Genomic DNA, 14,378 nt, shown 5'->3' with positions numbered 1-14,378 from the left:
TCTGACTATTCTTGAATTTCTGCTCTGTCTCGTGGCACTGGTAGAAATCGTGAGATTCCTACCTTTGAGGTCCTACTTTTTAACTTATCTCCTAACACCCTAAATTCTGATTGTAGGACCTCATCCCGTTTTTTACCTATATCGTTGGTGCCTATATGCACCACGGCAACTGGCTGTTCACCCTCCCCCTTCAGTATGTCCTGCAGCCGATCTGAGAGATCCCTGACCCGTGCACCCGGGGGGCAACATACCATTGAGCAGTCTCATTTTCGACCACAGAAACGCCTGTCTTCTCCACTTACGATTGAATCCCCTATGACTATAGCCCTGCCCGTCTTTTTGCCGCCCTTCTGTGCAGCAGAGCCAGCCACGGTGCCATGAGCCTGGCTACTACTGACTTCCCCTGGTGAGCCATCTCCCCCAACAGTATCCAAAACGGTATACCTGTTTTGGAGGGAGATGACCGCAGATGACATCTGAACTGCCTTCCTGCTCTTTCTCTGCCTTTTGGTCACCCATTCCCTGTCTCCCTCACCAATCCTAATCTGCGGTGTGACCAACTCACTGAACGTGCTATCCACGACCTCCTCAGCATCGCGGATGCTCCAAAGTGAGTCCATTCGCAGCTCCAGAGCCGTCATGCGGTCTAACAGGAGCTGCAGCTGGACGCACTTCCCGCACATGAAGGAGTCAGGGGCATCGGCCGCGTCCCTGAACTCCCACATTGAGCACGAGGAGCATAACACGGGTCTGGGATCTCCTGCCATTTTTACACTTTACCTTAACTGATTACAAATATAATATCAAATAATGAATAAGGATTTTACTTACCAATCACAATACTTAGCAACCCACGAAGAGTTAAATTTCTCTCAGCTACTTACCTTCCCGTCAGACCCCTGACCACTGCACCCGCCGAAAATCTGAAGCTTTAACTTGCGGATAAAAGAAAAGAGAGAGCTTACCTGATATTCGCTCGCCCCCTTAGGTTAGAGGGAGTGGGAGACACTACAAGTGTAGTGTCTCGGGTTTAGCAACCGCCCAACTTAAATAGAGGTAAAAATCAAACACTTAAGCACCTTCCTGATTCCCAAGCTGCACTCCGGCTCCCTCTCTCTCTCCCGCTCCCGGACGTGAAGGCCGCTGGAACCTGGGGGCAAGTTTATACACCTACCTGAATCCGAAGCTGCACTCGCTGTGCTCCGGCTCCCTCTCTCTCTCCCGCTCCCGGAAATGAAGGCCGCTGGAACCTGGGGGCAAGTTTATACACCTACCTGAATCCCAAGCTGCACTCGCTGCGCTCCGGCTCCCCCTCTCTCTCCCGTTCCCAGATGGAGTTACGATACAGATCAGCCATGAATGGCTGCTTCCTGTTTCTGTATACTTAAACAAATTAATCATAATTGAATTTAGTTGCCTTGTGTTTTGAATGGTCATATGGATATGGTATTAGCATACTATATAATCCTCCCACATAGCATGTACAATCAAATTCAACATGAACCGATGGTTGTACTGGATGTGAGTGGTCTGACGACTCATTGTTCCGTGAGCTCTCATGGTGATGTAATCAGCAGCAATTAATTAAGATAACTAGGGTCAGTCTATACTGTAAGAAAATTATGAATTGTAAATAGTTGGACTTTCTGATATTGATGTTTCTTTTTTTTTGTAGGCGAAGAAGAGGAAAAGAGCAGAACGTTTTGGGATTGTCTGATAACACCTTGCTTTTTTTTTTACCAAGAATGTTTTAAATGTGTAGCAAGTAGATTTTTTTTAGGATACTTTTTAAACTGAAAATGTGCTTTATTTCCCTATTGTGTATCAGTTTGCAGTAATGGTGTTTGCAAGGTGTCAAAAATTAGATGACTTATTTAATTACAACTGCTAGAATGTACAGCTGCTTCAGCAATAAGGAATGAGATGCTGAGATACCAAGGAGCACAAGTCACTGCTGCAGGCTGGAGATAATCTTAGTGGAACTTTCTGCAGGTACTGTACAACCAAGTGAAACTTGATTAAATAATTAAAGAAGGTTGTGTCTTTTGTTACACATTGCAAGCTGCAAAAGTCTTAATTTGTGAATGCGAGTGCACGTGACTATGTCATGATATTGTTGCATCACCTTAGTTTTTAAATATTCTCTAAGTAAAACCTTGCTGGATGAGGCAGTGGGCAAGTTACAGCAAGGGTTTGTCTTCAACACAAATTATGCCAGAGATTTGGTGCAGGCAGCTCAAAACAAAGGCACAAACTATTCCCTATCCAATGCCAACTCTTTAAAACCCATTGAACACGGGTGATGTTTCTTTCGGGAAGGACTTCGATGGGTGAGGTGGGTATTAAGTATTATAATACTTGGGCAGCACGGTAGCATAGTGGTTAGCACAGTTGCTTCCCAGCTCCAGGGACCCGGGTTTGATTCCGGCTTGGGTCACTGTGCGGAGTCTGCACGTCCTCCCCGTGTGTGCGTGGCTTTCCTCCAGGTGCTCCGGTTTCCTCCCACAGTCAAAAGATGTGAGGGTTAGGTGGATTGGTCGTGCTAAATTGCCCTTAGTGTCCACAAAGGTTAAGTGGGGGTTACGGGGATAGGGTAGATGCGTGGGCTTGAGTAGGGTGCTCTTTGTAAGGGCCGATGCAGACTCGATGGACCGAATAGCCTCCTTCTGCACTGTAAATTCTATGATTCTATAATTCGGGCAAAATGAGCTGGGAAAAATTACCATCCATCTGTTTACCATTTAATAATTCCTGCTGCACACCACAGCCATTCTTCATTCTCCCTCCACTCAAAATGGTGAAATACTGATGTCTGTAGCCAATTAAATTTCTATTCTCCTAAATCATTGCATACAAGATTTGACCCCCATCTTGTTGTATACTACCATCTATATTATACTAATCATTCACAGAAAAGCCAAAGAAATTGAGGCTCCAAACTTGTGTTGGCTATTGAAATAAGGCTGATTTGAATCTTTTGCTCCTTTGCTTGAGTGCAGGTTTACACTGATCACAAGGGCTGAGAGCAATTAGTATAAAGTGCATTTTCAGCTATTTAATAGTGAAAGAAATGCGAAAAGATCCCATTGGATTTTTATGCCGTGCTAAAGAATTTAAAAATTCTTGATAGGTTAATGGGCCCATTTTTAAAAAGGCCGGATAATCTGAAGGGGTGTGTGGTTAAGAATGGTATTGGATGGTGTCTGGTGTGCCACACAACCGTGAATGATCCTGCTATCCCATTTATTCTATTTTTGTCCAACAATTAACAGGTGGCCCAAAGTATCTGTGTTGGACCCTTTTTTTAAAAAAAACTTGTCTGTCTTGCCCTCCCCTCTCCCCACAATCTTGCGATACAACTTCAGTGGCTTGTGTGTGATTGTGTGATATACCAGGTGACTATTTCCCAGCAGCCTAACTATCAGGTGGTGTGATGTAATAAAATGTAAAACTCTTGTCCAAGTGTCATTTCACATGTAACAACTTTGCTTTATAAACTTACATTTCCTGTCAAGTAGGTGTTCCACACACACTGGATGGTTTAGAATGGAATTAGTTTGGAGCCTGTTTCATCATTTTTAAACTTAAAACATCCTTCCCCTCCGACCACTTTTCAGGTTGCTGCACCACATTTTCTACAAATGTACACAGCAGTTGTCTATTTTTTTTTTTAAATCTTTGCTTTGCATTTTGGTGTCTGTTTGATTTCTTTTGTAATATGGGTAAAAGTCGGGCATTGCACGTTCTCTCCATCTCTCTTTCCTGGAAGTACCAACTCTTGTTACAGCAGTGCCTTGTTTAAGTGATTATTCCTCATGGATGGCCGTAAGTGTCAGCAGACTTGCATTATAGAGACATCACAGCAAGCATGCTCTTCCCGACTTCCCCACACACTTCCACGAGCAATTAATGGATAGCGACCAAAAGCAGAAATACGTTTTCCTCTTCCCCTCCCTGCTGCCCTGCCACCCGATGCCTACATCTGTTGACTTGAGTATAGCACCTCACTACTTCCTCTGTTGACATCAGCAACCTCTACCTGTTCCACATAGTTCAATAGGCTCCACCCACGAGGCTATTAGGAGCTGACGTGTTTGTTTAGCCCCAGCTGGCCACCTAAAATATCTATTCACTCGTACAGTATGGTGGTATGTGTTGTTTAGTTAACCACGGTGACAACATAGACAGGCCTGATCTTGAGATCATACTTACAGCAGGGATCACTGAAATCTAGTGCAGAAACATGAGGGATGCTGAGGCTAAATGGAGCAGCTACAAGCTTGATGTAAAGCAGCAATTTTAATTGGGGATTCCTAGTTGATATGCCTCAGCTGCACAATGGTGGGTTCCCTATTTCTGAGTCCTTCTTTTGATATATCGAGGTATTAACATGTTTACTAGAAAATACTTTTTTTTTTAAATATTAATATTCACTTCGGCAGTGGCTCAAATTTAGCTCAAACTGAAAGTCTCTGCTTGCTGTCAGCATTAGTTTGGATGTTCTCAATCCAGTCCCTTGTGAGGATTGACGTCTCGCATGTGACTATCTATATTTAGCGCTACTTGGTAACCTCTGTCCAAAGACAAAGTGACTTATGAAGCAATTGGAAAATACCAGATTGCAGCAGAATGGGCTTTTCTGAAATTGGAGTGTTTTTATTCTGCCTCTAACTGGTGTATCTGACTTGGGATCTTAAAGTTTACAGGACAGAAGCAACTCATTAGGCTCACCATGGCTATGCTGGAACAATCCAAAATGAATTCCACTGCACTGGTTGTCTTAAACTATGCTCCTCTTTCAATTTTGCTAGCTGTCCTTCACTGGTAACAGTTGGGGATAGATAGAAATTACCTGCAAGTGTAAATAATTCACACTATTTGTTATTATCTCCTTTGTGTACTCTTGTTCATGTGGTAATTTACACACTAACCTTTTCCAGTGTGTCAATAAAGTAACCTGGAGTGCTGTCTTTTTTTTGGTGGATGGGTGGGGTCTGCGCAGTTTAAGCCTACAAAGAATGAATTTCAGGGTTTTACCAAAGGCGTTGTTTAAAAGAAGGTACAAAGAATATCATCACCTGACTTGGGTGGGATGAGATTCCGAATCCAAAGTTTCCACCACAGGGGACTGTTTTGATCCCATTGTATTATGGAAGGAACTAGTGAAAATGAACGCTCTATGGCCCTATTCTACTGAGGTCTTACAGCTAGCTATGTGGCTATATTTTGGATTTTTAAGGTAAGACAGGAAAAGTGCACATTACTAGGACTTGCCAGTTTCTCATTGACCAGTCATTTTTGTAACAGCTTCCTTGCCTACTTAAGTATAGTAACAAATTGTGGCATGTAGAAATTTTCAATTTCTGTCCCGATGTGGCAAATTACTTGCCCTACCCATCGCATCCCTAAAAAAAATGTATTGCTCCTTAACTGAGGATGTTAACAGATAATAAACAGCTAGTCCTAATGATCCAATCCATCCCCCATCATGCGTCCTCTCTTCCCCCACCACCAGCACAACACTTGACCCTTCACTCTGCATTGTTCCACTCCTGCCACTGATCATCATACCGGGCAGCAATCCTGCATTATTGCTCTTCATTGTAGAGGTGCTTGGCTTCAGAAACCTGATAATTATTTGATTAAAGAATGAAAAATGGAAGTTTGCAATTCAAACCAAGCTTGCAGTATTGATCTTACTTTAAACACAAAAAACAATCAGTGTACAATTTAAGTCTCCCCAATTGAGAGTTGAAGGAAGCTAGAATCTGCAGGATGGCTAGTGTTGTCTCTTCACACATTCCTACTAGTTCCGCTTGCTCTATTAAATAGCTCCTTACAGGTAGACGACAGAACTAAACTGGTAGTTTCCTTTCTTGCAAGTTTGTTTACAACCGAGTGCTTAACCCTTTGAGGACAGCACTGGATCTCCCTACTGATGGCTCTCAGCTTGACAGCTTTTTTCATGGCCCTATTGGGGTGCTTTTTTTTGCTTTCTGTTTCTCCCTTCCCACCCCCCAGCAGCTAATAAACTGTTATTTTCTCAATCCATCTCCCATTACCAGCTGCTTTAGATAATCTCTTTAATTCGAATCAGCATCTAATTCTTCAATCTGAACAACCTGTTTCGGAAATTAATCTTTTGTGATGCCAAGAGGGTTGGGGGAGGCACATCGGAGCCTCTAAAGGCCTCTTGATCAGTAAACATATTGTAAAGGTTTATTCTGAAGATATTGTCACTTATCTGTGAAACCAAGCTTCTCACATTTGCAATAACTACTTGCCAAGCTTTCTTTCCCACACACAGCATATTGACTTCAAAGTTTTCATTTTCCCAATCTCACCCACCTTGTGATTTGCTTTAGCTGTATGTACCCAATATCATCTATTCCTCTAACTTCCCCCCCCCCACACACACACACACACACACACACAAAGGCCATCCGAGGTCAGCCTTTCAACCAAGTCTAATAACTACTTGCAAATTAGAGGGGAGGGTCATAACATGATACGTTGCAGCCAGTTTTGCAATCCGGCCAAATGTGGATTTTACCCCTGTTCAGTCTTGGAGCATGGAGCTGGGAGTCCTGTGGTACATCCAGTGACAGCTGAGCCAAGCAACAGGCTAATCAGCCAGTGTTGATGCTCGTCGGGGCAGCACGGTGGCGCAAGTGGTTTTCACGGCGTCGAGGTCCCAGGTTTGAATCCCAGCTCTGGGTCACGTCTGTGTGGAGTTTGCACATTCGCCCCGTGTCTGTGGGTTTTGCCCCCACAACCCAAAGATGTGCAGGGTAGGTGGATTGGCCACGCTAAATTGCCCCTTAATTGGAAAAAAAGAATTCGACACTCTAAATTTATTTTTAAAAAAGTGTTTATGCTGGTTCACACTCTACCTAATGTACACTTTCACTGAATAGCAGTCAGCTGCAGGAACAGACATTAACCCAAATTTACTATTGCTTTAATGCTGGAGGTAACCAATGGGTTAAAATATTGATTGGGATATTAAGCTGCTGAATTTTGGCAGAGAGTTCAGTTGAGTGGGCAACAATCAATGCTTCGTTAACTGCTCCTGTGGATGCTGAAGTAAGGATTCTGGGACTGAAGAAAAGGGGTTATGAAATGCTGAGAAGCAATGAGTAAAACAGTTCAAAAGCTGTCTTTGGGGGCCTGGGTAGGTAAGGGTTAAAGATTTAGGCCTATTTTGTCACTGGAGAAAAAACAAGTAATTATACTAGAATTCCTAAATGTGTTGTATTCCCATGCTGTAGTTGGTTTATAGAGAAGGTAGGGAGTCTTCCTCCTCACATCCGTTGTATGTGGGAAAACCTGGTCTTAAACCAGAAGAAATCTTAAACAATGTGCATCTAAAGGGAGTTGGATCAAGCCCTGTTCTGTTTCCTGCCCCTAGGCCCTCTGTGAAGATCTGAGCAGTGGTAAAATTTCATTTACTTGAATCTATTCTGAATTATGTTTCCTCACATTAAAGGAGTTAGTAACCAGGGCAAATACTTTGAATGTGAGGTGCTAACTTCAGTTATAACTTTCCACTCTTCTTCCCTTCCTGCCATCTTTTTCCTCCATCCATGCCCCCACCCCGCCAGCTTCATTTACTCCTCTTACGGTGACCTGCTGAGGTACATGTCTATGGTTCCCTCCATTACCTCCCCCACATGACCATTCCTCTAAAAGGCTCAGCAGGCCAGGCAGCATCTATGGAGAGAGGAACTGAGTTACTATTTCAACTCCATTTCCTTTTGTCTGTACCAGAGCTGCTCCATGTTGAGTCCAGAAGGCGGTAAAATGCTTAATGGAAAGGTGAATTGCTGTTGCTCGAGCTCGCATTGAGCTTCAGCGGAACAGTGTATGAGGCTGAGGATAAATGGGGTGAAGATTTAAAATAGGCAACGAGAAGCTCGGGTATTGTGAAGGGAATGGTCCTTTCAGAATGCTGAGAGGAGAGGAATAAAATGGAGGTGGCAGCATTGAAAGAGAATTTGTTGAATAATGACCATTCTTCATTGCTGGTAAAATATTGCTTATAGAGGTAGGGGAGCTAGCTATGGCCTGTGCAATAACCATGCTTTTGAGCAAAATTAGTAGCAGGGACAAGAGGGGCTGCCCTAACATCCGACACCTTTGATACTTTTCTCGAACCGAAGGTTGCTGAAGCTAATTGTAGTGCCCCCTTGCTGCAAACCCAATTATTTTAAGGACCATTGTCTTAATGTCATACCATAGATTGTTACTGAGAAACCTCTATTTAAGATCTTTCTTCCCATAAAGACCAATAAGTTGCAACATTTTTGATGCAGTGATTAGCACTGCTGCCTCACCGCCAAGGACCCGAGTTCAATCCCTGCCCCAGGTCACTGTCCGTGTGGACTTTGCACATTCTCCCCGTGTCTGTGGGTCTCACTCCCACAACTCAAAAGATGTGCAGGGCAGGTGGGATTGGTCACGCTAAATCGGCCCTTAATTGGAAAAGATTTTTTAAAAGTTACAACATTTGCATTTCTGCTCCGGACAGAGCTAGCTGTTATTACTCCGAGCAGGGTCAGTACAATTGTGTCACCAGCCCTTCAGTGGGGAAGGGTGGAAATTACAAGCTTCCTGCTCCTGATCACTTTTTTAATAAACTTTTGAGTTCTCAATTATTTTTTTCCAATAAAGAGACAATTTAATGTTTTCAATTCACCTATCCTGCACATCTTTTTGGGTTGTGGAGTTGACACGGGGAGAATGTGCAAACTCCACACGGACAGTGACCCAGGGCCGGGATCGAACCTGGCTCCTCGGTGCTGTGAGGCAGCAGTGCTAACCGCTGCACCACCGTGCCGCCCATTGCTCCTGATCACTATCCAATCGCGTGTATTGAAAGGCAAACTAGTGCAGACATAGTTTGAGGACCGGATTTCCTAAGTTTAGTAATCTTTATTAGTGTCACAAGTAGGCTTATTAACACTGCAGTGAAAACCCCCTCCGCCACACTCCGGCTCCAGTTCAGGTACACAGAGGGAGAATTCAGAATGTCCAATTCGCCTAACAGCATGTCTTTCGGGACTTGTGGGAGGAAACCGGCGCACCCGGAGGAACCCACACAGACACGGGGAGAACGTGCCGACTCCGCACAGACAGTGACCCAAGCCGGGAATTGAACCTGGGAAGTGGACTGAGTGAGGCTTGAATGCTATTGTGTGACTTTGAGGGCCAGTAAATGTGCTTCCTCTGGTTTTAAACACTTAGATTTGCAGAATAATTTGGGGAAAGAAGGGGAAGGTGGCATAAAGTCCAGAATGGGCTTGTAAAAACTCTAAATGCCTAATGCAGAGGAAGGCATTGTGCTATATCACATTTCCATTGAAATTTACAGCACCATGAAGGTGGACCATCTTGACACTGAGGGGGCAGGAATTTGGCATTCTTGTGCAGGAATGTGTGACATGGAAGACTGCTCTCTAGCACCTCCATTGAGAAAATCGGTGCAAAATGCAAACTTAACACTAAACTCAATGCTGTAGGGTGTGTTGCGATTATACTGGGGTAACTCATTTTGTGTCTCAATCTTATTTTTCTTGTTTCCCTGCTCTTCCCATGCCCGACGTAAACTGTTGGGGGCAAGGGTTCATCCCTTCAGGACGGGTTGTACAGCATTGATCCAGAGACAAAAACTGAAAATGCTGGAAAAACTCAGCAGGCCTGGCAGCATCTGTGGCGAGAGATGCTTTGAGTCTATGACTTTTCAGAGCTAAAAAGCTCTGAAGAAGAGTTATACAGACTGGGTGTTAACTCGGGTCTGGCAGCATCTGTGGAGTCAGAAAATAGGATTTTCCCAACATTTTCTGTTTTTGTTTCCAATTCCAGCATCCACAGTATTTTGCTTTTCTACAAATGACCCTGAGACAGTTGCCCTGTTGATGGGGTTTAATATTTTAATTTAGCGAAGGTCAGATCAGAACTTCCTATGATGTCTCAAAACTATATTTGAACTGATAATGGGTGCATGGAAATTTGCATTTCTAACCATTCATCCATGAGACACAGTTGTGCAACCCAAAATACTGCTGCATGGTGCCACAGAGGTCGGTTTGATTCTCCTGCACTAAACTGTTGACCATAGTTTCTGTGGAGACTATATCTCCCCCATGGAGAGTGGGAAAATGAGAGGGCGAGTCATTGGTATACCCTCTGGTTGTGGATGGTCAACACCAACGTTGTTTGGCCCGGCTGTTTCCATTGTGTAATTTTGAAGTAATCTGCACCTCGACACTCCCTTTAAGATGAGTACACCTGAGTTGAGATGGTCCAAACTCTCTCCACTTCAGCAGATAGGCTTCTCTATTGGGTCGGACTGGATTCATCGCTAGGCCCATGTTCTTAATGCACAGCATCATTCAATTCCTGTGAGATTTTAAGTTTGTCATGAGCACTTCCTAACTTTCATCTTCCCATCACACTCCTCAAGGACTACATGATTTTGTTTCATTTCTATAATGCAAGAATGACACTTGTGTTCAGTATAAATGTTTTATTGCTTCAAACAACCACAAACTATAGCAAAAATTCAAAGCAATATTTCAGCACTTGCCAGATAAGGTTTCTTTCTGAAATACTGAAATTTCAAGGACACGATTTAATTTAATTTTTTAAACAAATCCCTTGCTACTTCTATGCAAATATTCCATTGTACCAAAAATACTGAAAACAACAAAATGGGACAGATTTCAAAGGAATAATATATATGACATGAGTATAACTAGCACAAGCAACTATATTAACTTTTGTTTATACAATATTGTATATGTAAAGCTTACATGTTTACAGCTGATTTGATTTTATCTTCTGGAATGGTTTACAAAGATTACTGATGTCTAGTCCATCATGTACTGATTACAGCCAGTTGAATCAAAAATGTTGGCACTTGGCTGCTTTCTGCATACTGCACAATGCTGTTTTTGCTCATTTCATCCTTTGTTTTTTTTTATGGTGGTAGCCATTTGACCAAAGTGACCTGCAGGCTGCTTCTGTGATCCCCACAGCTTCCTGTTCCCCCACATATATTATCAATCCAAATACCATCATTTGCAATAACACATTTGCAAAATTTTGCATCAATACACTGAAATGTCCAAATTGGCCCCTGAGGGAAGAAGGTTTAGCTGTCTCCAATGGTGATGGTGACCATGTTGGCTTTTTCCAAGTGAACCATTATGCTTAAATGTTTAACTTTTTCTCTCAGCCTGGTCCAATATGGTTAAAAGCATCCACCTGGAATCTAATACATTCCTAGCCACTATTTGTGACTACTAAAATAGTTTGTTTCATAAACCACTGCAGACAATAACTTCACAAAACCTCTGTTGTTATGTACGATATTCATTACATGTCCAATTTTAATATACTTACAAAATAAAACTCGCACAAACGCAGAAGAAAAATGGCTTAACCCCTCTGTTTCAATTTAGCATGGTAATGTTTTTCCTGAAATTCAAGACTTTTGGTACTTTACACCTTGTTACAGTGAAGAGCTGACTATAGACAATTTTGTTTGTAGCAAAGTCTAGGCATCTCTAAAAATGGGACTGAAAATGACACATTTCTGACGGTTGGGCATTGTGCCACTTTCTTCACTGGTACGACAATACAGACTAGGTAAAAAGATGATATTAGTGCTTATACTTAATTTGCACACTGACATAAGCAGATTTGCATGTACACACTAGGGTTGTTTAATGTAGGTCTATAATAAACATCCTCTTGTTTCTTTGACTTCCCGTAATGTAACAGTTAACATTTTCAAGATCGAATCAGACCAGATTTTATACATTTGGACATCTCTCCCTCCTTTTATCATCCTCTCAAACCTTGTTCAATGGTACAGTACTTCTGTTTAGTTCAACTCTCCCAGTCACTTTCATTCCCTCGTTATTTAGGCTTCTGTTGTGAGCTAATGGAATTAGCTGATATACAAGGGCATAGGAGAAAGAAAAAAATAAAATGTTGTTGTGCATCAATGTGTTTCGAACTGAGAGCAGACTTAGGAAATTGAATGATCCATTTTAAGTTTCAGGCTGCACGAACCCAATGCATTGAAAGAAGACATTCTTTTCAATTGAGTGTGGAGCAAATGTAAAGACCAGAGTGATCCAGCGTGGGTCTCACCCCCACAACCCAAAAAGATGTGCAGGGTAGGTGGATTGGCCCCTTAATTGGGACAAAAATGGGGACTCTAAATTTTTATTTTATAAAGGCAAGTGATCCTAAATTTAACCCCTACTGTTTATGTGAACTAGACCCTTGCCTCCCCATCTCTCCCCTTGCACCAATACCTTTGCTGCAGACTCATTTAATTTGTGTGCAGCCATCAAAGTCGCAGCTGCACAAGATTTAGGGGAATAAATCGCTTCTACTAGTTCTTCAACACCATGTTATGTTTTTAAGTAAACCTGAGAATGAGCATTGCATATCTAAGCTTGTTTTATTTTGGATCTCTAAGTACTTTGTACAACAGGGTGGTCATCCTTGTACAGTGAAGGCAGTCGCGATGTTCCAACTCATTGATCCTGCTTGGCAATGTTAGTCCTGAACAATTTGGGTAATAACTTGGGAAATGAACACATCAAAAGAGAAGGTGTATTCCATCCAATTGGAGTCACTCATCCTGCACCATGATTTGAAGTTTCACCCAATGAGGATGGGGTGTGGGAGTTACCACACCATTCCCACCCCTCTGGCTGGGTTCAGATGGCACTTGGAAAATGTATTCAAAGGAGGCCTACCATTAAGATCAGTTTGGCCTCCACATTCAGAGGTTCACCAGTAAGTCTGGGAGTCATGCACACCATTCATACTGCTCTAACACCCCCTTTTTGTGAATCAGGGCCACTATCTCAGTAAACCATACCTGAAAACCTCCACTACATATTTTGTAAGACCCAGCTATCACAGCAGATCTCACCACCTTACAGTCCATGCAAGATGCCTCTTGTCTCCAAGGTGATTAACCCCCCCCCCCCCCTTATGGGGGTATGTTCCCCTAGTATACACCCTATTTCCCAGTAAGCTACTGTTAAAAGATATCGCAGGCTCTAATGTAGTCCTTTAAACCTTCATGTCCTCCATAAATCTGTTCAATGTATATGCTCCAGACAAATTCAGGTTGCTTTCGGGGGGGGGGGGGGGGGGGGAAATTGCGAGATAAAATGGGCTATTTCCTCAAGAAAATAACAAATATTTTATATCAACAATGTGTAGAATGTTGGCTTGAATTCAATCTTAGAATTTGTATGACAAACTTTTTGAGTTTTGTTTTCATATTTTTGTAATATCACAGGAGCTCTGAAGATTGGATTGGTGGCTGGGAATTCCATGGTGTGTGCCCCTTACCTATTGTTCAGCCTTTCTAGATTCTGCTTCCGAACAGAGACTAATTATTGTTAGAAATCTGACACAGCCTCTCATCAGGGTTGTAGGAAGCTTTTAGTACTAAATATCTGCTGCCAAGTTTCCTTTCCTGTTTTAACGCGCAAGCAGTTATGAAGAGTGACTAATGTACAGCAGGCAGGATCTATGCCTGACCATGTTAAGAATTATGTAAATATTGATGAGGAGACCCATGTACCCAATAAATTGTAATTAAATCACACCAACACTTGGAGGGAAGTACTTTTAGAACATAGAACATTACAGCGCAGTACAGGCCCTTCGGCCCTCGATGTTGCGCCGACCTGTGAAACCACTCTAAAGCCCATCTACACTATTCCCTTATCGTCCATATGTCTATCCAATGACCAATCTCCTCCTCTTTCCAAGTCTTGATGTTTTGTCCCTTCTAAACCTCAAATACCCAGTCCTACACACTTCCTCTTCCCAACATCCTCACTGCGCTGAGATCAAGACTTGTTGCAACATTTCTGGGGGATTGACCATGATAAAATGGATGTGCAGGTTAGGTGAGGTGTGGGGCAGTGGGTTGAGGCATGGTGCTCTTTCAGAGGGTTGGTGCAGACTCTGCCTAATGGCCTCCTTCTGCACTGTAGGTTCTCGGGTCTTCAGAAGAGTCATACGGACTTGAAACATTAACTCTTTCTCTCTCCACCGATGCTGCCAGACGTGATTTTTTTTCCAGCATTTTGAGGTTTTTTTTTCAGATTCCAACATCCGCAATATTTTGTTTTGTCCTATTCTCTCCCAATTTTCCCAGCCTTCAGAACTGCATCCCCTCCCTCAATCTTTATCAGCTTTAAATTCCAATATTGATGTCATTCAATCACCATTCCTGATTTCTCCTCCTCCTCTTTCCAACTCTTGGTGTCTTGTACTTTTGAGTCTCAACCATTCACTTAATTTCTCGATATTCATTTTAAAGAAAATATGAT

At 42.6% G+C, this 14,378-nt stretch overlaps 1 protein-coding gene across 2 annotated transcripts in view; it reads left to right on the top strand.

Annotated features, from left to right (window-relative positions):
- The window catches only part of sarnp (SAP domain containing ribonucleoprotein), a 67,145-nt gene extending 65,090 nt beyond the window's left edge, over nucleotides 1–2,055 (top strand). For both annotated transcript variants that reach the window (XM_072494075.1, XM_072494074.1), the window contains one exon: nucleotides 1,676–2,055. In XM_072494075.1, the coding sequence (XP_072350176.1) occupies nucleotides 1,676–1,717 (42 nt within the window). In that variant the 3' untranslated portion in view covers nucleotides 1,718–2,055. The remainder of the gene's footprint in view (nucleotides 1–1,675) is intronic.
- Nucleotides 2,056–14,378: the final 12,323 nt, after the last annotated feature.

Source organism: Scyliorhinus torazame, chromosome X (genome assembly GCF_047496885.1).
Source record: "Scyliorhinus torazame isolate Kashiwa2021f chromosome X, sScyTor2.1, whole genome shotgun sequence".
NCBI lineage: Eukaryota > Metazoa > Chordata > Chondrichthyes > Carcharhiniformes > Scyliorhinidae > Scyliorhinus > Scyliorhinus torazame.
This window is presented reverse-complemented; position numbering and strand designations above follow the sequence as displayed.